This window comes from Danio aesculapii, chromosome 23, assembly GCF_903798145.1.
Source record: "Danio aesculapii chromosome 23, fDanAes4.1, whole genome shotgun sequence".
In the NCBI taxonomy this organism is placed as follows: Eukaryota; Metazoa; Chordata; class Actinopteri; order Cypriniformes; family Danionidae; genus Danio; species Danio aesculapii.
The window spans coordinates 16,431,376-16,455,129 of NC_079457.1; the positions used below are offsets into that span (position 1 = coordinate 16,431,376).

The 23,754-nt window shown below is 36.9% G+C and overlaps 1 protein-coding gene across 1 annotated transcript in view; it reads left to right on the forward strand.

The window, feature by feature from the left end:
- The window catches only part of hbs1l (HBS1-like translational GTPase), a 43,632-nt gene extending 21,870 nt beyond the window's left edge, over positions 1 to 21,762 (forward strand). The window contains exons 6-18 of the mRNA XM_056448826.1: positions 742 to 968; positions 2,466 to 2,631; positions 2,730 to 2,847; positions 8,710 to 8,856; positions 8,992 to 9,066; positions 10,245 to 10,362; positions 13,041 to 13,109; positions 13,281 to 13,385; positions 15,965 to 16,055; positions 16,237 to 16,345; positions 16,460 to 16,560; positions 20,296 to 20,440; positions 20,532 to 21,762. Of these exons, the coding sequence (XP_056304801.1) occupies positions 742 to 968; positions 2,466 to 2,631; positions 2,730 to 2,847; positions 8,710 to 8,856; positions 8,992 to 9,066; positions 10,245 to 10,362; positions 13,041 to 13,109; positions 13,281 to 13,385; positions 15,965 to 16,055; positions 16,237 to 16,345; positions 16,460 to 16,560; positions 20,296 to 20,440; positions 20,532 to 20,543 (1,483 nt within the window). The 3' untranslated portion in view covers positions 20,544 to 21,762. The remainder of the gene's footprint in view (positions 1 to 741; positions 969 to 2,465; positions 2,632 to 2,729; positions 2,848 to 8,709; positions 8,857 to 8,991; positions 9,067 to 10,244; positions 10,363 to 13,040; positions 13,110 to 13,280; positions 13,386 to 15,964; positions 16,056 to 16,236; positions 16,346 to 16,459; positions 16,561 to 20,295; positions 20,441 to 20,531) is intronic.
- Positions 21,763 to 23,754: the final 1,992 nt, after the last annotated feature.

Consider the following 23,754-nt stretch of genomic DNA (forward strand, 5'->3'; position numbering starts at 1 on the left):
CTAACTCTATCTACCTGCACTGCATTCTGGGACTTCAGTAAACCACAGAGATGGCTGGTGCCTGTAGATTAATCTCAAACTTGCAAACACAAAGCCACAGCCTATCACTCCCACTCCTTCAGACACAGACCACACCCGACGAACTCAGAGAGAAGGGTGTAGGGGCTTCTGCAGGTGGAGCAGCCACTGTACTTGCATTTAATAGGTTAAACTATCAGAGGACTCACAATGATAAGTTTACACACAATTAAATGAAATTTGAAGGTTTAAAATAATAATTATAATGCCCTAAGAAATGTTCAGTCTACAAAATTGCACACTGATGTTCAAAGGTTTGAGGTCAGGAAGATTTATGTTGTGTGGTTTGGAAGAAGCTTGTACTTATATTCAGATGTGAGTCATTAAATTGACCTAAAGCTGCAATAAAGACATTTATATTTTCACACATGGTTTATTTATTTATATTTTAATAAATACTTTTGGTGAGCATAAAATACTTCTATAATTTAATTTTATGTATTTGTTTAATCTTACCAACTCATTTGAACAGTACCTTACCTATTTACAACAACAAAGATTGGGAAAGTTTTACTATAACACAGTATGAAATGTGAAATGAATTCTATCTATTATAATCTATTATAGCCTTCTTGGAATTACTATGGGATATTTTTAATTTGCTTTAAGAAAAAGAATAAGACTGTGTTAGAAATTAAAACATGCATTTGTCCCTCTTTATAGTGCAGAGGAAAATGGCGTAGTAGCCCCTTCGGTTCGCAGAGGGCCGAGTCCAGAGGCCACCGCTGTACTGACCACAGAAACTCCATCCAAACAGTCGACTCTGAGTGAAGATTCTGCTGCCCCGACCCCAACTCGGCCATCTGGAAAAAGCAAACAGCAGCTCAACATCCGTGCCGAACTGGAGAAGAGACAAGGAGGAAAACCATTGCTTAACCTGGTGGTCATAGGTATGCTATCATATCAGCATTTATTCAGCCACATTGTCATATTTTGGTGTCTCATTTAAATTGATTTACCCATTTGGTCTAACAGTCCATTTTGGATGTTTGTAATAGCTAAACACAGTGACACTTCAAGATACAGTGACACTTCTTGTACCGTAAAGCTGTTTGCTTTTACACAGTCTATTGAAAAGTGCTATTTAAATAAAGTTGACATGACTGGAGTGTTGAATTGCAGAGCTTGTGCAAACATTTATATATCTGCAATCAAATGCTGTTTCTTTACTGGCCTTAAGCTATACTTAAAGGTGCCATATAATGAAAATCTGGATATGCCTAGGCATAGCTGAATAGTAAGAGTTCAGTAGAATACCGTCATACTGTGAGCCACAAACATCATTGATTCTTCGTTTCACTGAAAATCTTGGGTAAATCTGTTAAAAAACAGGCTTATCGGAACAAAATACAGCATCATTAAAATGTCCGACTGTGTTTGATTGGCTACTTACAATGTATTTTATGACTCTTATTTTGAAAACGGGACAGACATTAAGCTATTAAGACAGTAAAGGAGCCATTCTGTGAAGCAGGCAGACAGGAATGACCACAGAGCATCGGATCTTTTCACAGCATGTCAGAATGCAAAATGCAGGATATATAGATTGTAAATGTATTCAACACCACCCCGAAGAGACATAAGGTCTGTTTAACTATGTCATTTGTCAGGTTAACCTGCTGCATTATGTTTGTAATGAGGCAACAGACACATGCAAACTGCTAAATGTTAGTGTTGAATGCCTGTTTATGCATTGTGTCATGTCACACAGTTCTTACTGTGTTTTCTTGAGTGAAAGGACAGCAGTACACTTTATTAAATGTCATCTGTTTATGTAGTGGTTAATAATAAATCTTTGCTGTGTTTTATATAAATTAAGGCTTCAAAATATAACTTTAATGACATCTCTGCCAGGCCCTTAAGTCAGATATAATTATATGTTAGCCAATATTTCATATACAACACAACTCTGTTAGGTTTCTCTAGTGGCAAATAGATTTATTTTAGCTAGAAGTGAGTGGCCCATCTACTACTACTATTTAAACTATTTTAAAAGCCAGCTGCTCAATTAGAAGGTTTTATAACAAATCAAGTATTAATATTTTATATGTTATTTTTCAGAGTACATCCCAATGTGCGTTTGTGTGTGTGTGTGTGAGCAAGAGACAGAGATAAACACTGAGTGTCAGAGCAACGCTAATTAATATTCATGATCATTTCAAATATAGTCAAAACTGAGCTTTTCATTCTAGTAGTAATTCCCATGGTTATAAATGATTATCTTCAGCTGTTTCTGGAGAATTTTGTTCATTTACCTAAGCGACATGCCTACTATGTAGGTTTCAGAGAACAGTTTAACATTTTGATTCGATGCACCTTTAAAATATGTGGGAATGTCACTACATTGGTTTGCAATGAATGAAAATGTGAGATTTGTGTGTTTGTAGGCCATGTAGATGCTGGCAAGAGCACTCTCATGGGTCATCTGTTATATCTACTGGGGAACGTTAACAAGAGAACCATGCACAAGTATGAACAGGAGGCCAAAAAAGCTGGCAAGGCCTCATTCGCCTATGCATGGGTACTGGATGAGACAGGAGAGGAAAGGGACAGGTTGGTTTAATACAAACACATTCAGGTGCCATTAAATGTGTGTAAAAAGCAATCCAAAATAGCATGCGTTACAAAACATCATCTGCTATCTTTCACAGAGGAGTGACCATGGATGTGGGTATGACCAAGTTTGAGACGGACTCAAAGGTTGTTACTCTGATGGACGCACCAGGACACAAAGACTTCATCCCGAACATGATCACAGGGGCAGCACAGGTACTTCCACAAGAAATTTCTCACCTTCAGGTTATCACAAATTTTCCCCATAACAAGTTTAGATGCTACAGAGGCCTTATTTGTTTCCTGGTGTTGACATCCCATTTTCTTGATCCAAGCACAAGTGGTCAGTCATTACCATTTAAAATGCGTTTGTAAAACCTTGCTTGGACCAATATTTAGCATAATTCATTTGTGATTTTATTGGCGAAAAGGCATCTTATCCCTTGTGTGCTGTTAGGGTAATTTCATCCACTCTGGGGTCATTTTAAGGCTTAGTTTGGCAACAACTTTCTCTGTTTCTCCACAAGTGTAATGATTTTGGGTGACATCTCATTTTGACCATAGGCTGTAAAAGATATGGACGTAGTATCCGTGACTTCACCCATAGATTTCTGAAAAGCGCAAATGAAGCTACAAGTAGGCGTGGCCAACCGTTGCCATTTTGTTCGTGCGTCATCGCACTGGCCAGGGCTGATTAAAAAAGGGCAAAGAGGCAGAGCTACAGAAGCCTGCTAGCACTTTGCGTAGACAGGCTTTTCTTTGGGAGAAACGCTTAATACTTCATTACCTGCAACTCGTTTGTGTTCTGACCACATGTGTTTGGTTTTATACTATATCAATAAAGTGTTTATTGGCTCCAGCTTGCATCTCAGCCTGCCTGTCAGACATTTCACACTGGATGAAAGATCATCATCTTCAGCTTAACCTCGCGAAAACGGACCATAAAATCTAGACCATAACTTTTCAATCCAGATGGATGGGGCAACCATTACTGCATCCAAAATGGTAAAAAGCCTTGGAGTAACGATTGATGACCAACTAAACTTCTCTGACCACATTTCTAGAACTGCTCGATCTTGCAGATTCGCACTCTATAACATCAGAAAGGTCCGACCCTTCCTATCTGAACATGCAGCTCAACTCATTGTTCAAGCTCTTATTCTCTCCAAACTGGATTATTGCAACTCCCTACTAGCTGGGCTTCCAGCTAACTCTATCAAGTCTTTTCAGCTGCTTCAGAACGCAGCAGCACGAGTGGTCTTTGAACCCAAAAGAGCACATGTCACTCCGCTACTCACCCGTTTGCACTGGCTGCCAGTTGCTGCTCGCATCAAATTCAAAGCTCTGATGTTTGCTTACAAAGCGACCTCTGGCTTTGCTCCTTATCTGCTCTCACTTCTGCAGATTTATGTGCCCTCCAGAAACTTGCGTTCTGTGAATGAACGTCGCCTCGTGGTTCCATCCCTAAGAGGGAAGAAATCACTTTCCCGAACTCTCGCATTCAAAGTGCCCAGATTGTGGAATGAACTCCCTAACTGCATCAGAACGGCAGAGTCACTTGCTGTCTTCAAGAAACGACTAAAAACGCAACTATTTAGTCTCCACTTTCATTCCTAATCTGTAACTGCCTCTCTGGCTATACCACTAACTGTACTCTTTCAAAAAAAAAAAAAATTACTAATGCTTTGCTTCTTAGACTTTACACACCTGAAACTTGCCTATAGCACTTATTCACTGTTGCTCTCATAATTGCTTCCTTGTCCTCATTTGTAAGTCGCTTTGGATATAAGCGTCTAAATGACTAAATGTAAATGTTTAGTTTTTTAAAAAACATTGTTGCAATACATTGAGCCACTAAGCATTGTTTTTATGATGTTTTTCCATAGGAGGAAAACGCAAATAACTCCCAAATATAGTCTGTGTTAGTAAATGCGAGGCTATTTATGAAATCCAGGCATAACACTGTATGACCACGTTTCAGATGACTGTTCTATAGCCTACAGCTATCAGATTCTGGAGTGCTTTACAGGTCTAAAGAAAAATATAAATGATCTTAAATAAAACAAATACATTTATAGAGATGGTATATAAGTATATAATTTCACTTACCTGGGAAATGGAGGCCACTTGAATGGTTTGTGAGCACAATTAAGTGCAGACAGCATGCTATATTATCAGATAATTGTAGGAAATAATTCCAAAAGGCAATTGACTGTGTAAAGCCACATGAATTAAAACAAAAATACAATGTATATGCTGAGTTCAGCGGCTAATCAGCCGGAATCAGCTGGGGTAACATGACGGTGACTAGCGAGATCTAGCTGTCACAAGTGGCCACTCCCTTAATTATGTAGACTTAATATAACTCTTAATGAAATGAATGAGTTATAAGAAAATGCACCCCCTCACAATTGTCATGAAGGATAATACTAGCTATATGCACCAAAACCATCTTTTGCACCAAGCTGTAAACATGTTTTTATCAGCTGTAAAATTGGCCAATTTAGCATAGCAGTCAGTGAACATCTGAACTTCCTGGAGCCAGCCCCCAAATGCAAGTTGTTGAATTGCAGTTTCAGTTACTTCCATATTGGCTTCACGAGGGAGAGCGGGAGGTTGCTGCTTGATTTTGACGCAATTTAGGAAAATGCTAATAAAGTTTTAAACTCAACAATCCACTCTGGGCAAATTTACTTCTTATTCATTATGTTCGTTAGTGTTCGTTGCTTATAATGACATAACATTATAATGACATTACCACAGTAAAATTTATCAATTTACCTCTTTCCATCAAGGAAAGCTACCAAGGATGCATGAGTAGTTGGCTTTGCATTCAAAAAATGGGGTTATAATGGAAGTCAATGGGGCAAAACAGCCTTGAACACAATGAAAGGGTAGTCAATTAATACCTGGTATAAACATTGTGATGAGTATTATAAAAGTGATTCAAACAACCCCTTTCTTACGGTTTTTCTTGCTTAATGTGTAGATCAGACAGACATTTCTAACAAAAAAAAAAAATGTAGTTCACTAAAAATCCTTCATCTGTCCATGTACTTCTTGCCATGTTCATGAGAGGGCTGCAGTAGCACTGTCTGATTCATGAATGAATCATTCTGAGTTGAATCTTTTAATGAAGCTGGCAATCTGAGTTAAAAAATGGTCTGAATTAGTCATTCACAAATCGGACTGATTCAGTTTTCAGTGCTGTTGCCACAGCGGTTAACATCTCACAATAGGGGAGAATTACCGTCAAGTAATGATGAAAGGTTTCTCACACAAAGTTGTCATGACTTCGGTAGAATTGTAATACTGTGCACAAGTCTGAAACATGAAAACATGTTTGGTTTCCATTTGTTTTAATTATATGAAAATCTAGGCTCTTTGTTTGAAATTTCTCCATATATAAATGTCATACAGGATTAGAGTGATGGGTAAATGAGAAATGACCTGAAAAAGGGCTTTCATTTGTTAGCTTTCCTATTTATTTATTTTATGCACATACAAGTTGATGAGAGGGGATAGTCGATGACTGAGCATAATTTGTGCACAGTAAACTCTCAATGAAACTTGTTGTTTGTGGATTTGGGTGCTACCACCACTAGTACTCTGTGTATGAGTATGTATGTTTGGATTTGGCTGATACTTTCAAATTCAATGAATGAAATTAGTCACATTGAGCAGGCCGCATTTACTCACTTCCTCCGTCACTCTACTGAGAAAGAGTTTTTGGGGGCAAGTAAGTGGGTGTGTGTGTGTGTATTGTGAGTGGGTGTCTATTGGGTCTAGACAATTACTGTATGATGTCGGAAGTTGGAATTAACATGACGAAACAATACAGAAAAAGGAATCTGTTTTGTGATCTCACTGAACGGAAAAAAATCTCTATACATGTATTATTATTATTATTATTATTATTAAAGTGATAATAATCTATCTAAAAATATAAATGCATTATTTATATATTAAAAAAGTGGAATTTAATATTTTGATGAATGAACTCTGGCAAAATTAACTACCCATTCTTTATGTTCATGGCTGTTTTGTGATCTCATTGAAGGGAGAAAAAAATCTCTATATATGTGTTATTATCATTAAAGTGATAATAATCTATCTGAAAATAAAAATGCATTATTTATATATAAAAAAAGTGGAATTATATATTTTGATGCATGAACTCTGGCAAAATTAACTACCCATTCATGGCTGTTTTTGCTCCACTGATGTCCATCATAATGACATTACATTATGACATTTAAAATTTTATACACTTTAAGGGTACAAAAGGCATGCTTTTATTTTCCTCTGGTATTTGCATCTAAATTGGTGTTTCGTTTTGTTTACAGACCATTTAGTGCAGCTTCAGTTGGATTACCAACATTCCTAAACATATTTCTTGTACTTTGGAAAAGAAGAATTTAACAAATGTTTGAAATACCACAAAATGTGTGAAAATGAAGATTTAATACACCTGTGGCCAAGGAAGTGATGCAATCAAAAACATTACGATTGCTGTTTGTTCAAACTGCTTTATTTAAAATGAGCTGAAACAACCCAATACTTGAGTTTTTTTAAGGGGACAACTTAATTGTTTTATGTTCAATCCACTTAAATTTATAAAAACTTAAATCCTTCATTTCGTCCCAACATAAATTTATTATGTGGAACCTGGCATTTTCTACAGTGTTCATTACATGGAAATGCATCTACTTGCATCACTCACTGGCCAATTTATTAGGTACACCAGTCCAACTGCTCGTTAACGCAAATTTTAAATCAGCCAATCACATGGCAACAACTCAATGGAATTAGGCATGCAGACATGGCCAAGACGATTTGCTGCAGTTCAAACTGAGCATCAGAATGGGGAACAAAAGGTGACTTTGAATGGGGCATGGTTGTTGGTGCCAAATGGGCTGGTCTGAGTATTTCAGAAAGTGCTGATCTACTGGGTTTTTCATGCACAACCATTTCTAGGGTTTACAGAGAAAATGGTCTGAAAAAGAGAAAATATCCATTGAGCGACAGTTCTGTGGATGCAAATGCCTTGTTGATGTCAGCGGAGGCTGGCCAGACTGATTCGAGCTGATAGAAAGGCAACAGTAACTCAAATAACCACTCGTTACAACCGAGGTATGCAGAAGAGCATCTCTGATGCACAACATGTCCAACCTTGAAGCGGATGGGCTACAGCAGCAGAAGAGCACACCGGGTGCCACTCCTGTCAGCTAAGAACAGGAAACTGAAGCTAAAATTCGCACAGGCTCACCAAAATTCGAAGATTGGAAAAATGTTGCCTGGTCTAATGGGTCTCGATTTCTGCTGCGACATTCGGATGGTAGGGTCAAAATTTGGCGTCAACGACATGTAAGCATGAATCCATCCTGCCTTGTATTAACGGTTCAGGCTGTTGGTGTAATGTTGTGGGGGATATTTTCTTGGCACACTTTGGGCCCATTAGTACCAATTGAGCATTGGGTCAAAGCCACAGCCTACCTGAGTATTGTTGCTGACCATGTCCATCTATTTATGACCACAGTGTACCCATCTTCTTATGGCTACTTTCAGCAGGATAAAGTGCCATGTCATAAAGCGCGAATCATCTCAGACTAGTTTCTTGAACATGGCAATGAGTTCACAATGAGTACTCAAATGGCCTCCACAGTTAACCGAACTCAGTCCAATAGAACACCTTTGTGAGGTGGTGGAATGGGAGATTCGCATCATGGTGTGTAGCCGACAAATCTGCAGCAACTGTGTGATGCTATCCTGTCAATATTGACTCTCTCTCTGGGGAATATTTCCAGTACCTTGTTGAATTTATGCCACGAAGGATTAAAGCAGTTCTGAAGGCAATAGGGGGTCCAACACGGTACAAGTAATGTGTGCCTAATAAAGTGACGTTTGTATATATTTAATACATAGCTTAATTTAATTTAAAAATATATATTCTGTTTGTTCATACATCACTATTCATACATCACTGTTCATACATTCACTATTTCTGTCTTTATCAGGCCTCATTAATAGCTGATGCTGGTCGCAGGTTATCTGAGGTCATGTGTGTGTCTTTTGCAGGCAGATGTGGCAGTGTTGGTGGTAGATGCCAGCCGTGGGGAGTTTGAGGCCGGGTTCGAGGCAGGGGGGCAGACCCGCGAGCACGCTCTGCTGGTTCGATCCCTCGGAGTCACTCAGCTTGCTGTTGCTGTCAACAAGATGGACCAGGTGGGAAAGCCTCATGGCCACAACAGCGTACTGTAACCACACCAGTGTCAATCATGATATTATTTACGTCTGAGAACTCTGCTTCAATTCCTCTCCCAGCATTTATGCTCATCACTTTATTTTATGTGTTTGCAGGTGAACTGGCAGCAGGAGAGGTTCCAGGAAATCATCTCCAAGCTCGGCCACTTTCTGAAGCAGGCTGGTTTTAAGGTAATGCAGTCTGTGCACATAGATGACTTTGTATGTATGTTTAGTTCTTTAGGGAATTTTCCCTTTAAGCGTTTAGTGTTCATGTAGTCTCTGTTGTTGTCTGACTGGTGGTGTTTCTGGATAGCGTGATGGTTTATCTGATCTTTGACGCATCCAGAAACTGCAATTCAAGCCTAAAAAATAGGTTTTGCATGCTTGAATCTAGCACAATATCGGCTTTATTTGCTGATTCTTGATCAGGTTTTCTAAATCTGAAATTATTTTTCTCTCTAAAATGTGATTATTTCTTAAGCCTCATTTTGTTGATGAGCCGTGTGACCTTGCTTATTGATCACAAATTAACATACTTTGCAGTTGTTTTCCTCATATTTTGACATTTGTGTCAAATCAACAACTAAAAATAATTAAGAGCTTTTGCCAATAGATACTTTTTTAGCAAGTAATGGTTAAAACATTTAAATTTGTTCATCACATAACACTAACATATGTTTTCAGAAGATTTATGCACATCATTAAACCTAAAAGATCAAAATCATATTGTCACATTTCAGTCCAAGTCCAATTACCAAAAAGCAATTTCAATCTTGCAAATACAAAAATGGCAACATCTTAATTTCTGTGTTGCTGTCCAACTACTCTGAATGGCTCTTAAGGCACTAAAAAGATTGCAATAAAAGCTGAGCTGCGGAAGAGAAACTGACATTTGGCCTCCAATTTTTGACTAGTTTCACCTTTGCTCAACTAGTTTCTAGAATGTCTGGTTTCAGAAATATCATGAGTGCTGTTTCTTGCCCACATAAGGAATTGTTATAACCATTTAAATGTAAATGTAGCTCTACTATGACAACAGTGGAAAATCTTGTACAAATTTGCATTGTCTAATCGTTCAGCTAACACTGTGGCTTTGTTACATTTCATGGCTCTACATTAGATGTTTTTGCAGCTTTCCAGTTCGTATCTATTTTATATGTCATATCTTATGTACCAGCAAGAGGTTTAATTGGATGCATCAAGTATTTCAGTGGCCAGTAAAAACATGGGTTGTAAGTGGTTTGGGAATGGGAAGCAACATTTCACGGCTAGATTCAACCTGCATTTGATTTGATCGGTCAACAATACATGCTGGTAGAAAAATTATAATTGGTGGTCATGTGTTACAAATGTGCTTGTCTTTGCAGGATTCTGATGTGTTTTACGTCCCAACTAGCGGCCTATCAGGAGAGAATCTGACCACTAAGAGTAAAGTAGCAGACCTTACAGCCTGGTACACTGGACCATGCCTGGTGGAACAAATAGGTGTGTGTGTGAACATTTCTGTATTTTACTATCTTGCTATATGTGAGCTTTAGAGCAGTGTTTCTCAACCACGTTCCTGGAGGACCACCAGCTCTGTCCATTTTCTATGTCTCCTTAATCAAACACACCTGATTCAGATCATCAGCTCATTAGCAAAAAATAAAATACCTGTAATTGGTGGGACAGACAAAGGAGGCATCCAAAACATGCAGTGTTGGTGATCCTCTAGGAACGTGTTTGAGAAACACTGCTTTAGAGCAGTGTTTCCCAACCCTTTTCCTGGAGGCACACCAACAGTACATATTTTGGATGTCTCCCTTACCTGACTAATTAACTTCGGGTTTTGGAGTCTCTTCTTATGTTCTAATTAGGTGATTCAGGTGTGTTTGATTAGGGAGACATTGAAAATGTGTACTGTTGGTGTGCCTTCAGGAACAGGGTTGGGAAACACTGCTTTAGAGTATATTCAAAGGCATCATGCAGTAAGAAATAACTGACAACGAACCATTAGAATTTTTCGAAAACAATGTGAAATGCACATCTGAAATGGTGATGCCTCGCTTGTGCATTATTTTTTAAATAAACCAATGGCTGGAGTCAATTATTCTGCTTATCCTATGGTTACCTCACCTAAAGATATTGTTTAGATTTTGTATATTCAGACATTTCAAATTTTTAGTCTCTTAAACATCTCATGTGTGTAATAGTAGACTTATGTAAGCTGGGATCGAACCAGTAGCTCTTTGTATAGGAGTCGGATGCTCTAACAAGGAAGCCAAAGACCATGACCTCTAGCGTCTGTCGCTAGGGCACCTTTAGAGGTCAGAGGAGGGAAGTTCACCTGCACAGCACTTCACTAGCTGGCCTCCGTTACACTCATCCACGTAAACCTCATTTCCATCTGGGTTACGGAACCAATGTAACCCTGCCGGTCCTACGCCACCCAAATCCGCTCCAAGCTGGGATCGAACCGGTGGCTCTTTGTATGGGAGTCGGATGCTCTAACAATGAAGCCAAAGACCATGACCTCTAGCGTCTGTCGCTAGGGCACCTTTAGAGGTCAGACGAGGGAAGTTTACCTGCACAGCACTTCACTAGCTGGCCTCCGTTACACTCCTCCCCCTAAACCTCATTCCCATCTGGGTTACGGAACCAATGTAATCCCGCCTGTTCTACGCCACCCAAACTCGCTCTGAGCTGGGATCGAACCGGCGACTCTCCACATGGCAGTTGGTTGCTTTAACAAGGAGGCTAAAGAACATGGCCACTAGCGTCTGTCGCTAGAGCACCTTTTAGAGATCAGAGGAGTGAGTTTTACCTGCACAGCACTTCACTAGCTGGCCTCCGTTACCCTTGCGCATCTCATCCAAAGCCATTTTTACTTGATTTTATTTTTTTGACTGTTGTAGACTGTGAAATAACTGAAATTGTTCATCGTATTGATATGAAACTATGAGTCATGATCTGCCTGGAACTACTTCAGCTGTGCGTTTATCTGAAAATAATCGAACACCTTAGAAATTTCTTCAATTCTACAGCTCCATGGCATACACCGGTTCGAAAAACAAAAGGTTAAACTTTCATTTTCTGCGTCTTTAATACAGTGTGACTATACATTTACATACTGAGGAATGTTACTAAACTACAATAGAAGAGTTCAGATGCAAAAACCTCTAAGTGCTGTCTAGAATGTCCATCGAAAATTTACATTTTTCTCAGCCCCCTTTGTTTGTGTTGAGATATTTTACTTTAAAGACTAGGAAAAGGACTTATTCATTGCCATAAAAGTGATATTACTAAACATACAAACAGGAGACTGATAAAAATACTAAGTTTAGAGGAAAATTTCAGACAGCATTTAGTGGTTTTTGCATCTAAACTCTTCAATTACTCTCTATATGTTTTTTTTTCTGCCGAATTTCTCATGTACATACTTGTACTTATGACAGTGATTACGAAGATGAGGTTATAACAAGGTACTGTCCCTAAACCTAAGCTTAACCAATGTCATCACTTTTTATAACTTAGTAACCAGTACATGGAGTAGGTGTATCAAGGACACTGCAAAAACTGAATTAAAATAAAACAATATAAAATATAATATAAAAAATAAAATATTATAAATGTTTTTATTTTAAGATTAATTTAAAATGAAATAAAAAATATAATAAAATCTGAAATAAAACAAAATAATTAATTAACTTGATACAAAACTGATTTTTGTAAAAAAAAAAAAATCAGTTTTTGTAGGGAGGAAAACATTGATTTGTGTGACTTGAGAGAGTAGATAATGATCATATGGTCTGCAGAAGGTGTGGTTGTTTCGATTTTGAACAGATATAGATGTTGTAAATGAGTTATTTCTGCCCTAGTGTGTTTCTCCATCACCAGTCTTGCAAATAAATGATCAAAGACGTGTTTTTTTTTGACGTTGCGTTAAAAAAATTTGATGTGGTGCATTGATAAACTTAAATGCCTCTGTAATGATGTTCGTAAGTGAGTGTGTAAGAGTGTAGCGGTTATGATTTTCACAGAAGCTCTTGTGTCATGATGCTATGATCTATATGTAAATGGTTACTGAGCTATGAGAATTGTAAGCAGTTTTACTCTGACTCATCAAGAACTTGTTGAGGAAACAGAAAACCTGTGTCTTATCTGTTCTCTCTTTCTGCTTTTAGATGCTTTTAAACCTCCCCAGCGGTCAGTGGAGAAGCCCTTCAGGCTCTGTGTGTCAGACGTCTTTAAAGGTCAGCATGGAAACTAACAAAAACACCCAAAAGTGAAGTTGTATTTTATCCAATTATTGCTTATTTAATTGTTTAAATGTAAGCCAAAAATCAAACAAAACCTTTCCATTATTTATTGATTGTAATCAGTTATTTTGATGGTGATGAGCTGAAGAATCTCACTGTTTTCAGATCAGGGCTCTGGGTTCTGTGTGACTGGAAAGATTGAAGCTGGCTACATTCAGACAGGAGATAAGGTGCTGGCCATGCCGCCTAATGAGACCTGCACTGTTAAAGGTAAAAACACAGAAGCTTCAACTTTCTAGAAACATGCATTGCGTTAGGTTGTTAGGCAGCAGCGCCCTCTTCTGGCGCTTTCATGAAAGCCCAGTCATGTGACTAAGAAATGGATGTTGATCATAGAGCATGCAAAATATACACTCACCTGCCACTTTATTAGGTGCACCTTGCTAGTAATGGGTTGGACCCCCTTTTACCTTCAGAACTGCCTTAATCCTTCGTGGCATAGATTCAACAAGGTACTGGAAATATTCCTCAGAGTCTTTGGTCTATATTGACATAAAAGCATCATGCAGTTGCTGCCGATTTGTCGGCTGCACATCCATGATGTGAATCTCTCGTTCCACCACATCCCAAAGGTGCTCTAATGGATTGAGATCTGGTGACTGTGGAGACCATTTGAGTACAGTGAACTCATTGTCATGTTCAAGTAACCAGTCTGAGATGATGGTAAGATGGGTACACTGTGGTCATAAAGGGGTGGACATGGTCAGCAACAACTGGCAGGCTGTGGCGTTGAGCCGATGCTCAATTGGTACTAATGGGCCCAAACTGGCTATTTGAGTTACTGTTGCCTTTCTATCAGCTCGAACCAGTCTGGCCATTCTCCTTTGACCTCTGGCATCAACAAGGCATTTGTGCCCACAGAACTGCTGCTCACTGGCAATTTTCTCTTTTTTGGACCATTTTCTGTAAACCCTAGAGATGATTGTGCGTGAAAATCCCAGTAGATCAGCAGTTTCTGAAATACTCAGACCAGCCCGTCTGGCACCAACAACCCTGCCACATTCAAAGTCACTTAAATCACCTTTCTTTCCCATTCTGATGCTCAGTTTGAACATAGCAGATCTTCTTGACCATGTCTACATGCCTAAATGCATTGAGTTGCTGCCATGTGATTGGCTGATTAGAAATTTGTGTTAACAAGCAGTTGGAAGTGGCCGGTGAGAGTAAATGGCCAGTGTACATATTTATCTGTTTAATGCACTGAATAACCTGTTATAAATATATTTAGGCACACTGATTTTTTCTAATTATTAAATATTTTTAAGCATCTCTGTGGAACAATATTGTAACAGATGTCACATGGATTAAAAACGGAAATAACCTCATAGGGCTTGAGTGTCCACATACGTAGACAGCACATTTTAGCTCTTAAGTGGCTATTTAAAATACTTTGAATGTTTTATATTTTATTACAGACAAAGTGTCATCCTGCAACTGTTTTGCAGCATAATAAAGGTCCCAACCCCTATTTTTAACTGTCCAAAATGGGAAAAAAATAGTTTTTACTCTCTGATTGTCAAAGCAAGTAAAAAAAAAAAATCTGTTATACATGCATAAAAAAAATTCAAGAAAAATTGTTTTATGTAAAATCGGACCACGAGTCCAGATATATGGACATATATATATATATATATAATTTATGATGTTAATATTGAAAAAAATACTTTTTATATTAATATTTGTAATAGTTGAAAAACTCACACACACATTATATAATGATGCAAAAAAATCATTGGATAAGAGAGTTATTAATTACTGAAATCAATAGTTGGGACTGATTTTGGGAATAATGATTGAAACTTTTATTACAATTTGTTATTCGCTTTTTTCTTTTTATGTCTGTCCAACTAAGATTGCGAAACTAATGTTATGACACAGTCTTGATAAACTTTAGGACTAAATAAAATGTGTTAAAGTCATCGCTGTAGTTTTTATTTTGCTTAGTTTTTGTTGTTCTTGAAATTGAGTGAATATACAGTATAGTAAATCAGAAATGATCAATATTTTAAAAAAAAATGTAATCAGTAAAAAGGTTTTATTATTTAATCCTAAATAATAAAATGGTAAAACTTTATAATAAGCTTATTAAGGTATTAATGTTAGTTCTTGCGTTTACTAACATGAACAAACAATATATAATACATGTATTGTATTCATCTTCGTTAACGTTAGCTTATGAAAATAAAGGCATTCATTGTTCGTTCATGTTGTGCATTTTTTTTAATTTTAAACATGAATTTAGATATTAACATTTATTCTTGATTATTAAATGAAGAATTTAGATGCAAAACCAAAAACAAAACAAAACAAAAAAAGATGCAAAAATGTCATCTGAAATTTCCTTAAATGAAAAATAATTCTCAACCTCCTATGTTAATGTTGAGTTATTTCACTTACAGGCAATGAAAATACCCTATTCATTGACATAAAAGTAAAATTACTCAACCTACCCACAAGAGCCTGAGAAAAATGCTCATTTTAGAAGAAAAGTTTAGATGACATTTAGAGGTTTTTGCATCTGAACTCTTCGAGTGCTCCAAGTGTTGTTCTTATTTAGTTCATGTTACTAAATGCATTAACTAATGTGAGCAATAAAATATACCACAGCAAATTAAGCAGCACAACTGTTTCATTGATCAGACTATGAGAAATGTTACTCGAGCGCCAGAATAAAATATTAATAGGATTTCTGAAGGATTATGTAACACTAAAGACTGGAGTGATGGTAAAAAAAAACCCAAAATGACACTTATTGATGCGTGCTTAAAATGTATTGTATCTCTATCTAGGGATCAGTCTTCATGATGAAGCGTTAGACTGGGCAGCGGCTGGTGATCATGTCAGTCTGACTGTAACAGGCATGGACATCATCAAAATAAAGTGAGTGTGTGTAGAAACACTAGCGTCAAAAGTAATCTCTTCCTTAACATATATTATAGCACTATGGTATGGTTATATAATGTTTTGATTATGTAACGTTGCGTAATACATGATTAGAAAACTTTCAGCGCACACGGTTGATTCTGTGTAATCATGTATGTTTTCTTGCTTCTCTCTCTAGTGTTGGATGTATATTCTGTGATCCCAAAGAGCCCATTAGAGCCTGCACGCGGTTCAGAGCAAGAATCCTCCTCTTTAATATTGAACTTCCCATCACTCAAGGCTTCCCCGTGAGAAAACATTTCATCTCTCAGGCTTTTAAGATATAAATATCTTTGCATGTTTCTTGTGGGTTCTTGTGCAACTGTGTTTGCTAATATTTTGTGTGTGTGTCTGGTTGGCAGGTCCTGTTGCATTATCAGACTGTAAGTGAACCGGCCACCATTAGGAAGTTAGTCAGTGTATTACACAAGAGCAGTGGAGAAGTTCTCAAGAAGAAACCAAAGTAAGTGGACGGATGATTCTTTCTGAAATGATCTGAAATGTTACACGATTTAAAGGAACAGTTTCTAGGAGTGCAGAAAAATGACCTTGTGCATATTAGCATGACCATGTGCAAATTTATATCATATTTTGGAAAAGCCAAAGCAATTTTTTTCATAATGCCACACAGATTTTTCATGCATGCCTTTTGTTGCATGACCATATGAAGAAAGTCTTGACATGTGGCCAAGTACGGTGACCTGTTTTCAGAATTTGTGCTCTGCTTTTAACCAATCAAAGTACACACACACACACCATGATCATACACCTAGAGCATCTGTGGCGCCTGGGGAGTAGTTGAGGAGTCTGTGCATTGCTCAAGGGAGTCACCTCAACCATGGTATTGAGGGTGGTGAGATCGCTGCTTATTTACTCCCACCACCTTCAGTCTTCACTATCTACAAGCTTTCTATCAAAGGGGGTGCCATTGTGACAAAAGGAAGGCCTTTTGTCTTTGTCATTATATATTGCAGCTTTTGTGTGATCAACACGTAAATTCAAGCTGTTGTTTGTAGAAATTCCTTTCTTCCGCGGTACCTCTTAAATAGCATTTACACTTCCATTTCACTTTCAATTTTGTTAACTAAAAAATATTTCAAAATAAAGCTGAAAGAATGTAACATGAAATACTGGCTTGACAACTGATTGTCAGTTTTGTTTTAAGTTTAAAATCTGAAATATAAATTTAATCTAAATAAAAATAGTAAAAATAACAATTACATAACAATGAAAATGTAAAACACTTCAAAACAAAAAAACACATCTGACACATTTTGGACAAATCAGGTAGTGCAGCAACTTCAGAGCAGATGTGCAAGCTGCTCATACATCATATTCACATAACAATTATTCAGTATGGGTAGAGTAAGGAAGTTTAACAATGGACCCTTTTCCCATTTTAGGGTTACTCAGTAGCGGAATTTGTCATGGTTGGGTAAACTTAAAGCGCAGTGAATGGGAAAGTACAACAAATAGTTTTTTTACAATCATATTTGCTGAAATGATAAAAGGAGAAACTCAACGATGGGGTCAAGACTTTCAGAGAAAGGAAAAATAATCAGTGAGACTGATAACGTCAAATTTACTCTCCTGCCCCATTCACTCTGCATTACAAATGCCTTGCACAAGTAGTAATTCGTTTTTTTAAATTGAATGCAAAGATGATATAATACATATAAATGTCCGTACTTTTTAAATAACTAAATATTAAAACTTTAGAGGATTTTAGATGCTAATGACAAATAAATGAAGAGCTGGCTGGGACAAAAAATCGGCCCTGGCATTTTGGGCCAGAGTGACCCACTATGTACAATCAAGATGCTACCCATATGTGCACACCCTTGAATATGTTTACCAACTCCTATTCTAAAAAAGCACAAAATCCATGTATAGGAAATAATGAGAGTTGACCAATTAAATTTATTATTAAAATAAAATTATAATCCACACTGAAAGTCCATCTTGTGCGAGCCTGTGTGTTTTGAGGGAGCCTATATTAATTAATGAACATAACAAAAACTGCCTGCTGATGCACACAGTTAATGTTAACAAAATAAAGTTAAATAATAAAAGCAATGTGTCAGTGACCCTTAAAAAAGGGTTAACTCAACAATGAAACATCAAACATAGTCTATCAAATGAACTTAAGCGATTAAAAAAATGCAACAAATATTTGTTTGAGCCCGAACTACAAAACTAAATGTAAAAAAAATTGTGTTACTTTTACTTAAGTTGCACACTAGTTTGATCATGTATAAATATCAATATTACAATATTGTATTAATATTGTTGTAACTATATAGGCCTACATCATGCTGAAAATCAAAAACAAAATGTCATGATATCCCAGGCGATTGTCTTCTGACCGGGTGCACCTTAAAAGACACGAATGACACCTCATAGAGCGTGAGAAGCATACAGTTCTTTAGGATCTATGTAATTTGTAAAATAAAGAGTTGCAGGAAACAGCATGGTAGGAAACTGCCTTGGTGCAGATGAAAAGTAAAAATAAAAAGTGTATTTGTACAGATAGGTAACTGGATAGAATAGTCAGGGATAGATTGATCTGTGCAACAGCTGCTGATCCGCTGCACGCTGCAGACACAAAAGGCAAACGCCTGCACGCTGCTTCTACTCTCCATACGCGCGTGCGCGATGTGAAACAGGCGTGACTCTCAACTATTTTGACAAATACACTGACGTTGCACACTCTCACAGAGCCCAAAATGGGAGTTTGTGATTGGGTCAGCCCAATGTCAATAAAGAAAAGAACCAATGGGCTGCAAATTGTCACATGGGCCGTTCTGTCCAAAAAAACAAAAAAAATACATCTTTCTTTCAGAGCGTTACAGCATCGTCAATTAAATAGCCAGAAAAAAATTACAGGCTGCTAAGTGTTTTATGGTCCGATCAGGTCATAAGAAGATGATCAGCCCAGCCCAAAAAGTACATCGGCCCAGCGGGAAACTGCCCGGTCTGTCTAGTCCAGCCCTGGTTAAATGCGTCATAACGGTCTTGTGAAAAAGGGTGCATATTTACAAATATTATTTAGGGCTTATCTTTTTAAAATGTATCCCATGATTTAGTGGTATCACAGATTCCACTGTTCGGCTCACACAGTTTTTGAGTCACAGATCGGACCATTTTTCACATCTGCAAAAAGGAGACGACAAATGTCAATTGCTTTCCATTTATACAAAAATATGACTGCTCAAACCATTAGTTTTAACAAACAGAACTTAGAACCTGTAATTTTAATAGAAATAAAAATCTAGATAAAGTGATTTTAATCTTTACTATAAACATCAGTGTTTATATCTGAAATATGAACTGTTCTCCCAGTACTTCTGTGTTATTTAATTGTTTGTAACGAAGTGAAAAAGTGTAAAAACTGAATCTGTTGTGATCAAACGCAGATTTGATTGCATCGCTTCGAAGGATACTCAGGATTTTTTAAATGTTTAATCGTGCAGCTTTACACTGAATGCATTAATGCAGGCTAAACAAACAGTGACAGAAAACACCTTTAATTAATAACCTACGAAAGCATTTAGGAAGGTCCCACTATAACTTTTTCCATCATCATTATATTTTACAGGGAAGCTAAAATGCTTTCATACACCTGATTTGAATGACGCGGGAGGCAATTTCTCTGCAATTGTTATAAATGTTGGATCAACCTACAAGTTCAAAAAAAGCTAATAATCCGCAGTTCACATGTGTTCCGAACGGTGGGTGGGGATCCGTTACAGCCCTACCATGATTTAGATTTTTTCATATAAAAAGCATGTTTCTTGTTTACTTTCTATGAACCTTCCTGATATCAGTTGACAGCATTTCAGTGCACGTTTGTCTTTTGAGGTGCATTTTTTGGTGCATTAGCAACATCAGGACTTCACTTTTCTGTCTCTTGAATGTGAAATGAATGCACATTTAAAATAAATGTGGAAGCACAGTGAAGAGAGACAGACCAAATACAGTATTGTCCAGCTGGTGGCACTAATGCACCAAAAAATGATGGGATAATAAAAATTTATACTGGTGTTTCCCAGTGATGGGTTGTGCTTCCCAGTGAAGGGCATCCGCTGTGTAAAACATATGCTGGATAAGTTGGCGGTTCATTCTGCTGTGGCGACCCCTGATTAATAAAGGGATTAGGCCGAAAAGTAAATGAATGAACCCTTTAACTGTTGTGCAGGTGTTTAAGTAAAGGACAAAATGCAGTGGTGGAGATTCAGACACAGAGACCTGTGGCTATGGAGCTTTATAAGGACTATAAAGAACTGGGGCGGTTCATGCTGAGATACGTGGGCTCTACCATCGCTGCGGGAGTTGTCACAGAGGTAAAACTAAAACAACAAATTACTAAAAGCATACTTGATTGTTCATCATAAGAACGTGACGCTTGTAATGCCAATGTTTATATTGTTGTAGATCAAAGAGTAAGAACCTGTTGGAACTGGATCCTCCAGAATGTACTGACAGAAATCATCGGACTGAAGTGCAATTTCTCCCTCAGAACGTACACAAACATGAAGTGAATACACACAGATGCCCAGCAGGCAAGCTAACAGTGAATCTAGCCTCAGCTCACGTTACATTTCACAGGCCTTGGGGGGAGGAGGAGTGAATGTTGATGTTTATTTTCTTATAGTCATTTTTGTCTTGTTTTCAGTACAAATAAAAACAAAAGCATTCTTAAATCAATATGCAGTTGTTTGAGAAGCAAATTATTAAAGATCTGAAAAGATATGAAAGATCTGTCACAATTTGGTTTGTTGAAAACAAGAAAAAAAAAAACGTCTGCCACTAGAATCAGAAAAATTCACAAGTGATGTTTTTTTTCTGATTGATCCCACTTCAATTTTTTTTTCTTGTTTTAACCTTAAAGTCATTTTATTTGGGTACATTTTCAAGAAAATATTCCTCAATAAATATATCTGGATTTAAGCATGTTTAGATGTTTGTATTGGAAAACAAGACCGAAATAATTTTTTGATGAGGGAGAGAACGCTCTTTGTCTTCCTCCTCATCTTTGCAATAACAACTAACCTATAGTAATTAATCCCAAAATTCTCAATCACATTCAAACCCTCCTACCATCACATAAACACACAATGTTTACCTTTAATTTACTTCAGGTTGCTTAGTTTTGTTGATTTGCATGAGAAGTGGAACTCATTTTAATTTAATTATTTGATATTTTATTTGTTTTTTTTGTCACTGCATCATTTTTGGCTATAATACAGCAGCGCATAATAGCCATTTATTCTTGGTCCAAATAAGAGGTTTTAAGGGTAATTAGCAGAAATGGAACAGGGCATTGTGAATGAAACCTGCCCTTCAGTTTGCTGCTACTGTGTTTTCCTGTCTATTAATGCATCAGGGGTAAAACAGGAGGATTGAGAACCAGGGGACAATTGGATATGCAGTGTATGCGGGAGAAACTCATCTGGGTGTCTGTAATCTAACAGTAATCACTTTAAGGACCTGACGGACTCATCAGTTTTGACTTGATTATTAAGGTGTTTTAACTTGGGTGTGTCGAAGCTGAAGATGTCTGATCCGGGGAACGCTACATCATCAAAAAAATAACAAATAAATATTGATCACTGTGGAAAACATCATTCTGTGTGTTCTTGGGCCAATAAACAAATACCTATTATTTATTGGTTTTTTTTTTTTTGTTTTTTTACATTTATTTTGCCCTTTTGGAAAGGGTTTATCGTTAGACTCTAACAAAAGCATTTCTATGCACTCTAAAACCCAGCAGTCAGCTTTATCAAATTAAATGAGTGTAGTTAACTTAATTTACTGAAAGTACTCATTTGAAAAGAGTTTTGAACTTTTTTTGAATAAACTCCTCATTACTTCAACTAAAATGAAGTTCTCAGTACTCATGTAGATTAGTTTTTGAACTCAAATGGTTTATTGCAATCGGTTTCCTCAAACGGTTTGAGTTGCTTTAACTTATTGGGTTTTACAGTACTCAGTTGAGTTCTCTTCATTTGTTAGGTTTTACTGTGCTCAAATTGCTTCGTTTACTCAAATGAATTAAGTTCACAGTACTCATTAGGATTAGTTTTTGAACTTAAATAGTTTGTTGCGATTGGTTTCCTCAAATTGTTTCCTTAACTTTTTGGGTTTTACAGTGTGTATGTGTGTATTGCTTTTACACAAAAGGCATTCTTGAAGCTTATTTCTGCGGACAGGTTGGACTTTTGAACTGGAGTTTATGTCTTGCAGTTGTAAGTGTCTTACAATGCTGACTTTATTTCACAATTCTGTTCTTTTTGTTGAGTTTACAGAAAAATACCACAATATCAATAATTTGCACATTTCATTTTTTCTTTTTCTTTTTCTTTTTCTTTTTTTTTTTTTTTTTTTTTTAACAATAACTAAGGGTAAACAAGAACATTCAAAAACCCTCAGTTCCCCATCCCACCCTCAGGGGATAATAATATATATTTTTTATAATAAAAAAGAGTACACACCACAACATTAGAACCTGCATAAATTGTCTAAGCAACCAAATAAATATACAAAAAATAATAATAGTATATATTTATGTATATATATATGTATATATGTGTGTATATATATAGAAAAAAATTGCTCTAAGGGGCTAATAATTTTGACCTTAAAATGTATTTTAAAAAATTTAAAACTTTTTTTTTTTTTTTTTTTTTTTTTTTTCCCTAATGGATAAACAGCACTCTGTAATATTTCAGCATGGTTTTACTTTCGTATTTGATATGATGCACACATTTACCGGTAGGAATGACATCCTGCCCTATATACTCATAATTCTGTCTTCATATAGCCATATTATAGCTATTACACAACCATAATACACTGTGATATAGCCTGGTTCGTTAGTTCTTTGGATCATTATGCTTTCTCACTACAATCGTTTCGTTCCAGAGTTCGTTTCAATCGAGCCGAGACCACTTCATTTAGGCATTAGTCTCGGGGACCAATTGTTTTGCACGGATCCAAGCACAATTGCAGGATTCACATCTGCCAAACGAACCACCCTAACTGTGCAAACGAGACAGGTTCCAAAACAAACGTCTAGGTGTGAAAAGCAGACCATTTGCATGCAATTAACAAACAGCCAAATTAAACTTTAGTGACAAGGCAGCACTAACGATCCTGTCTACTGTTCCGAGCCAGCCAGCCGGCGCCATCGGGCCGTCCTTATTGTCGAACCCTGATATTGGGCACACAAATCACTTAAAACAAGGAAAGGGAACATACACTGTAAAAATCAATTTGTTATTTTATTAAAGTTACTTTTTTAAAAAAAAAAGTGTAAACCCATTGCCTTAAAATTAACAAGTTGACTTGTGAGTAAACCTGTTGTAATCTGGAACCGTTAAGTTGACTTGACTTAATTTTTTTTATAGTTATGCACATAGTTCATTTGCTTAATAATTTTATGACAAATAATTTTAGTCTAAAAATAAATTCTTAATTAGAAGAAAATTAACAAAATGCAATTGCCTCTTGGCCTGATGCTGAATGATATCCATTCCACTGATGGTTTGTGAAAACTCTACTCAAACTCGAGCTATTCAGTGTAATACGCGACTTGGGCAAACCAAGTAGTTTTCCATTTGTTTTAGAAATTATATTACAAACCATAATTATATGT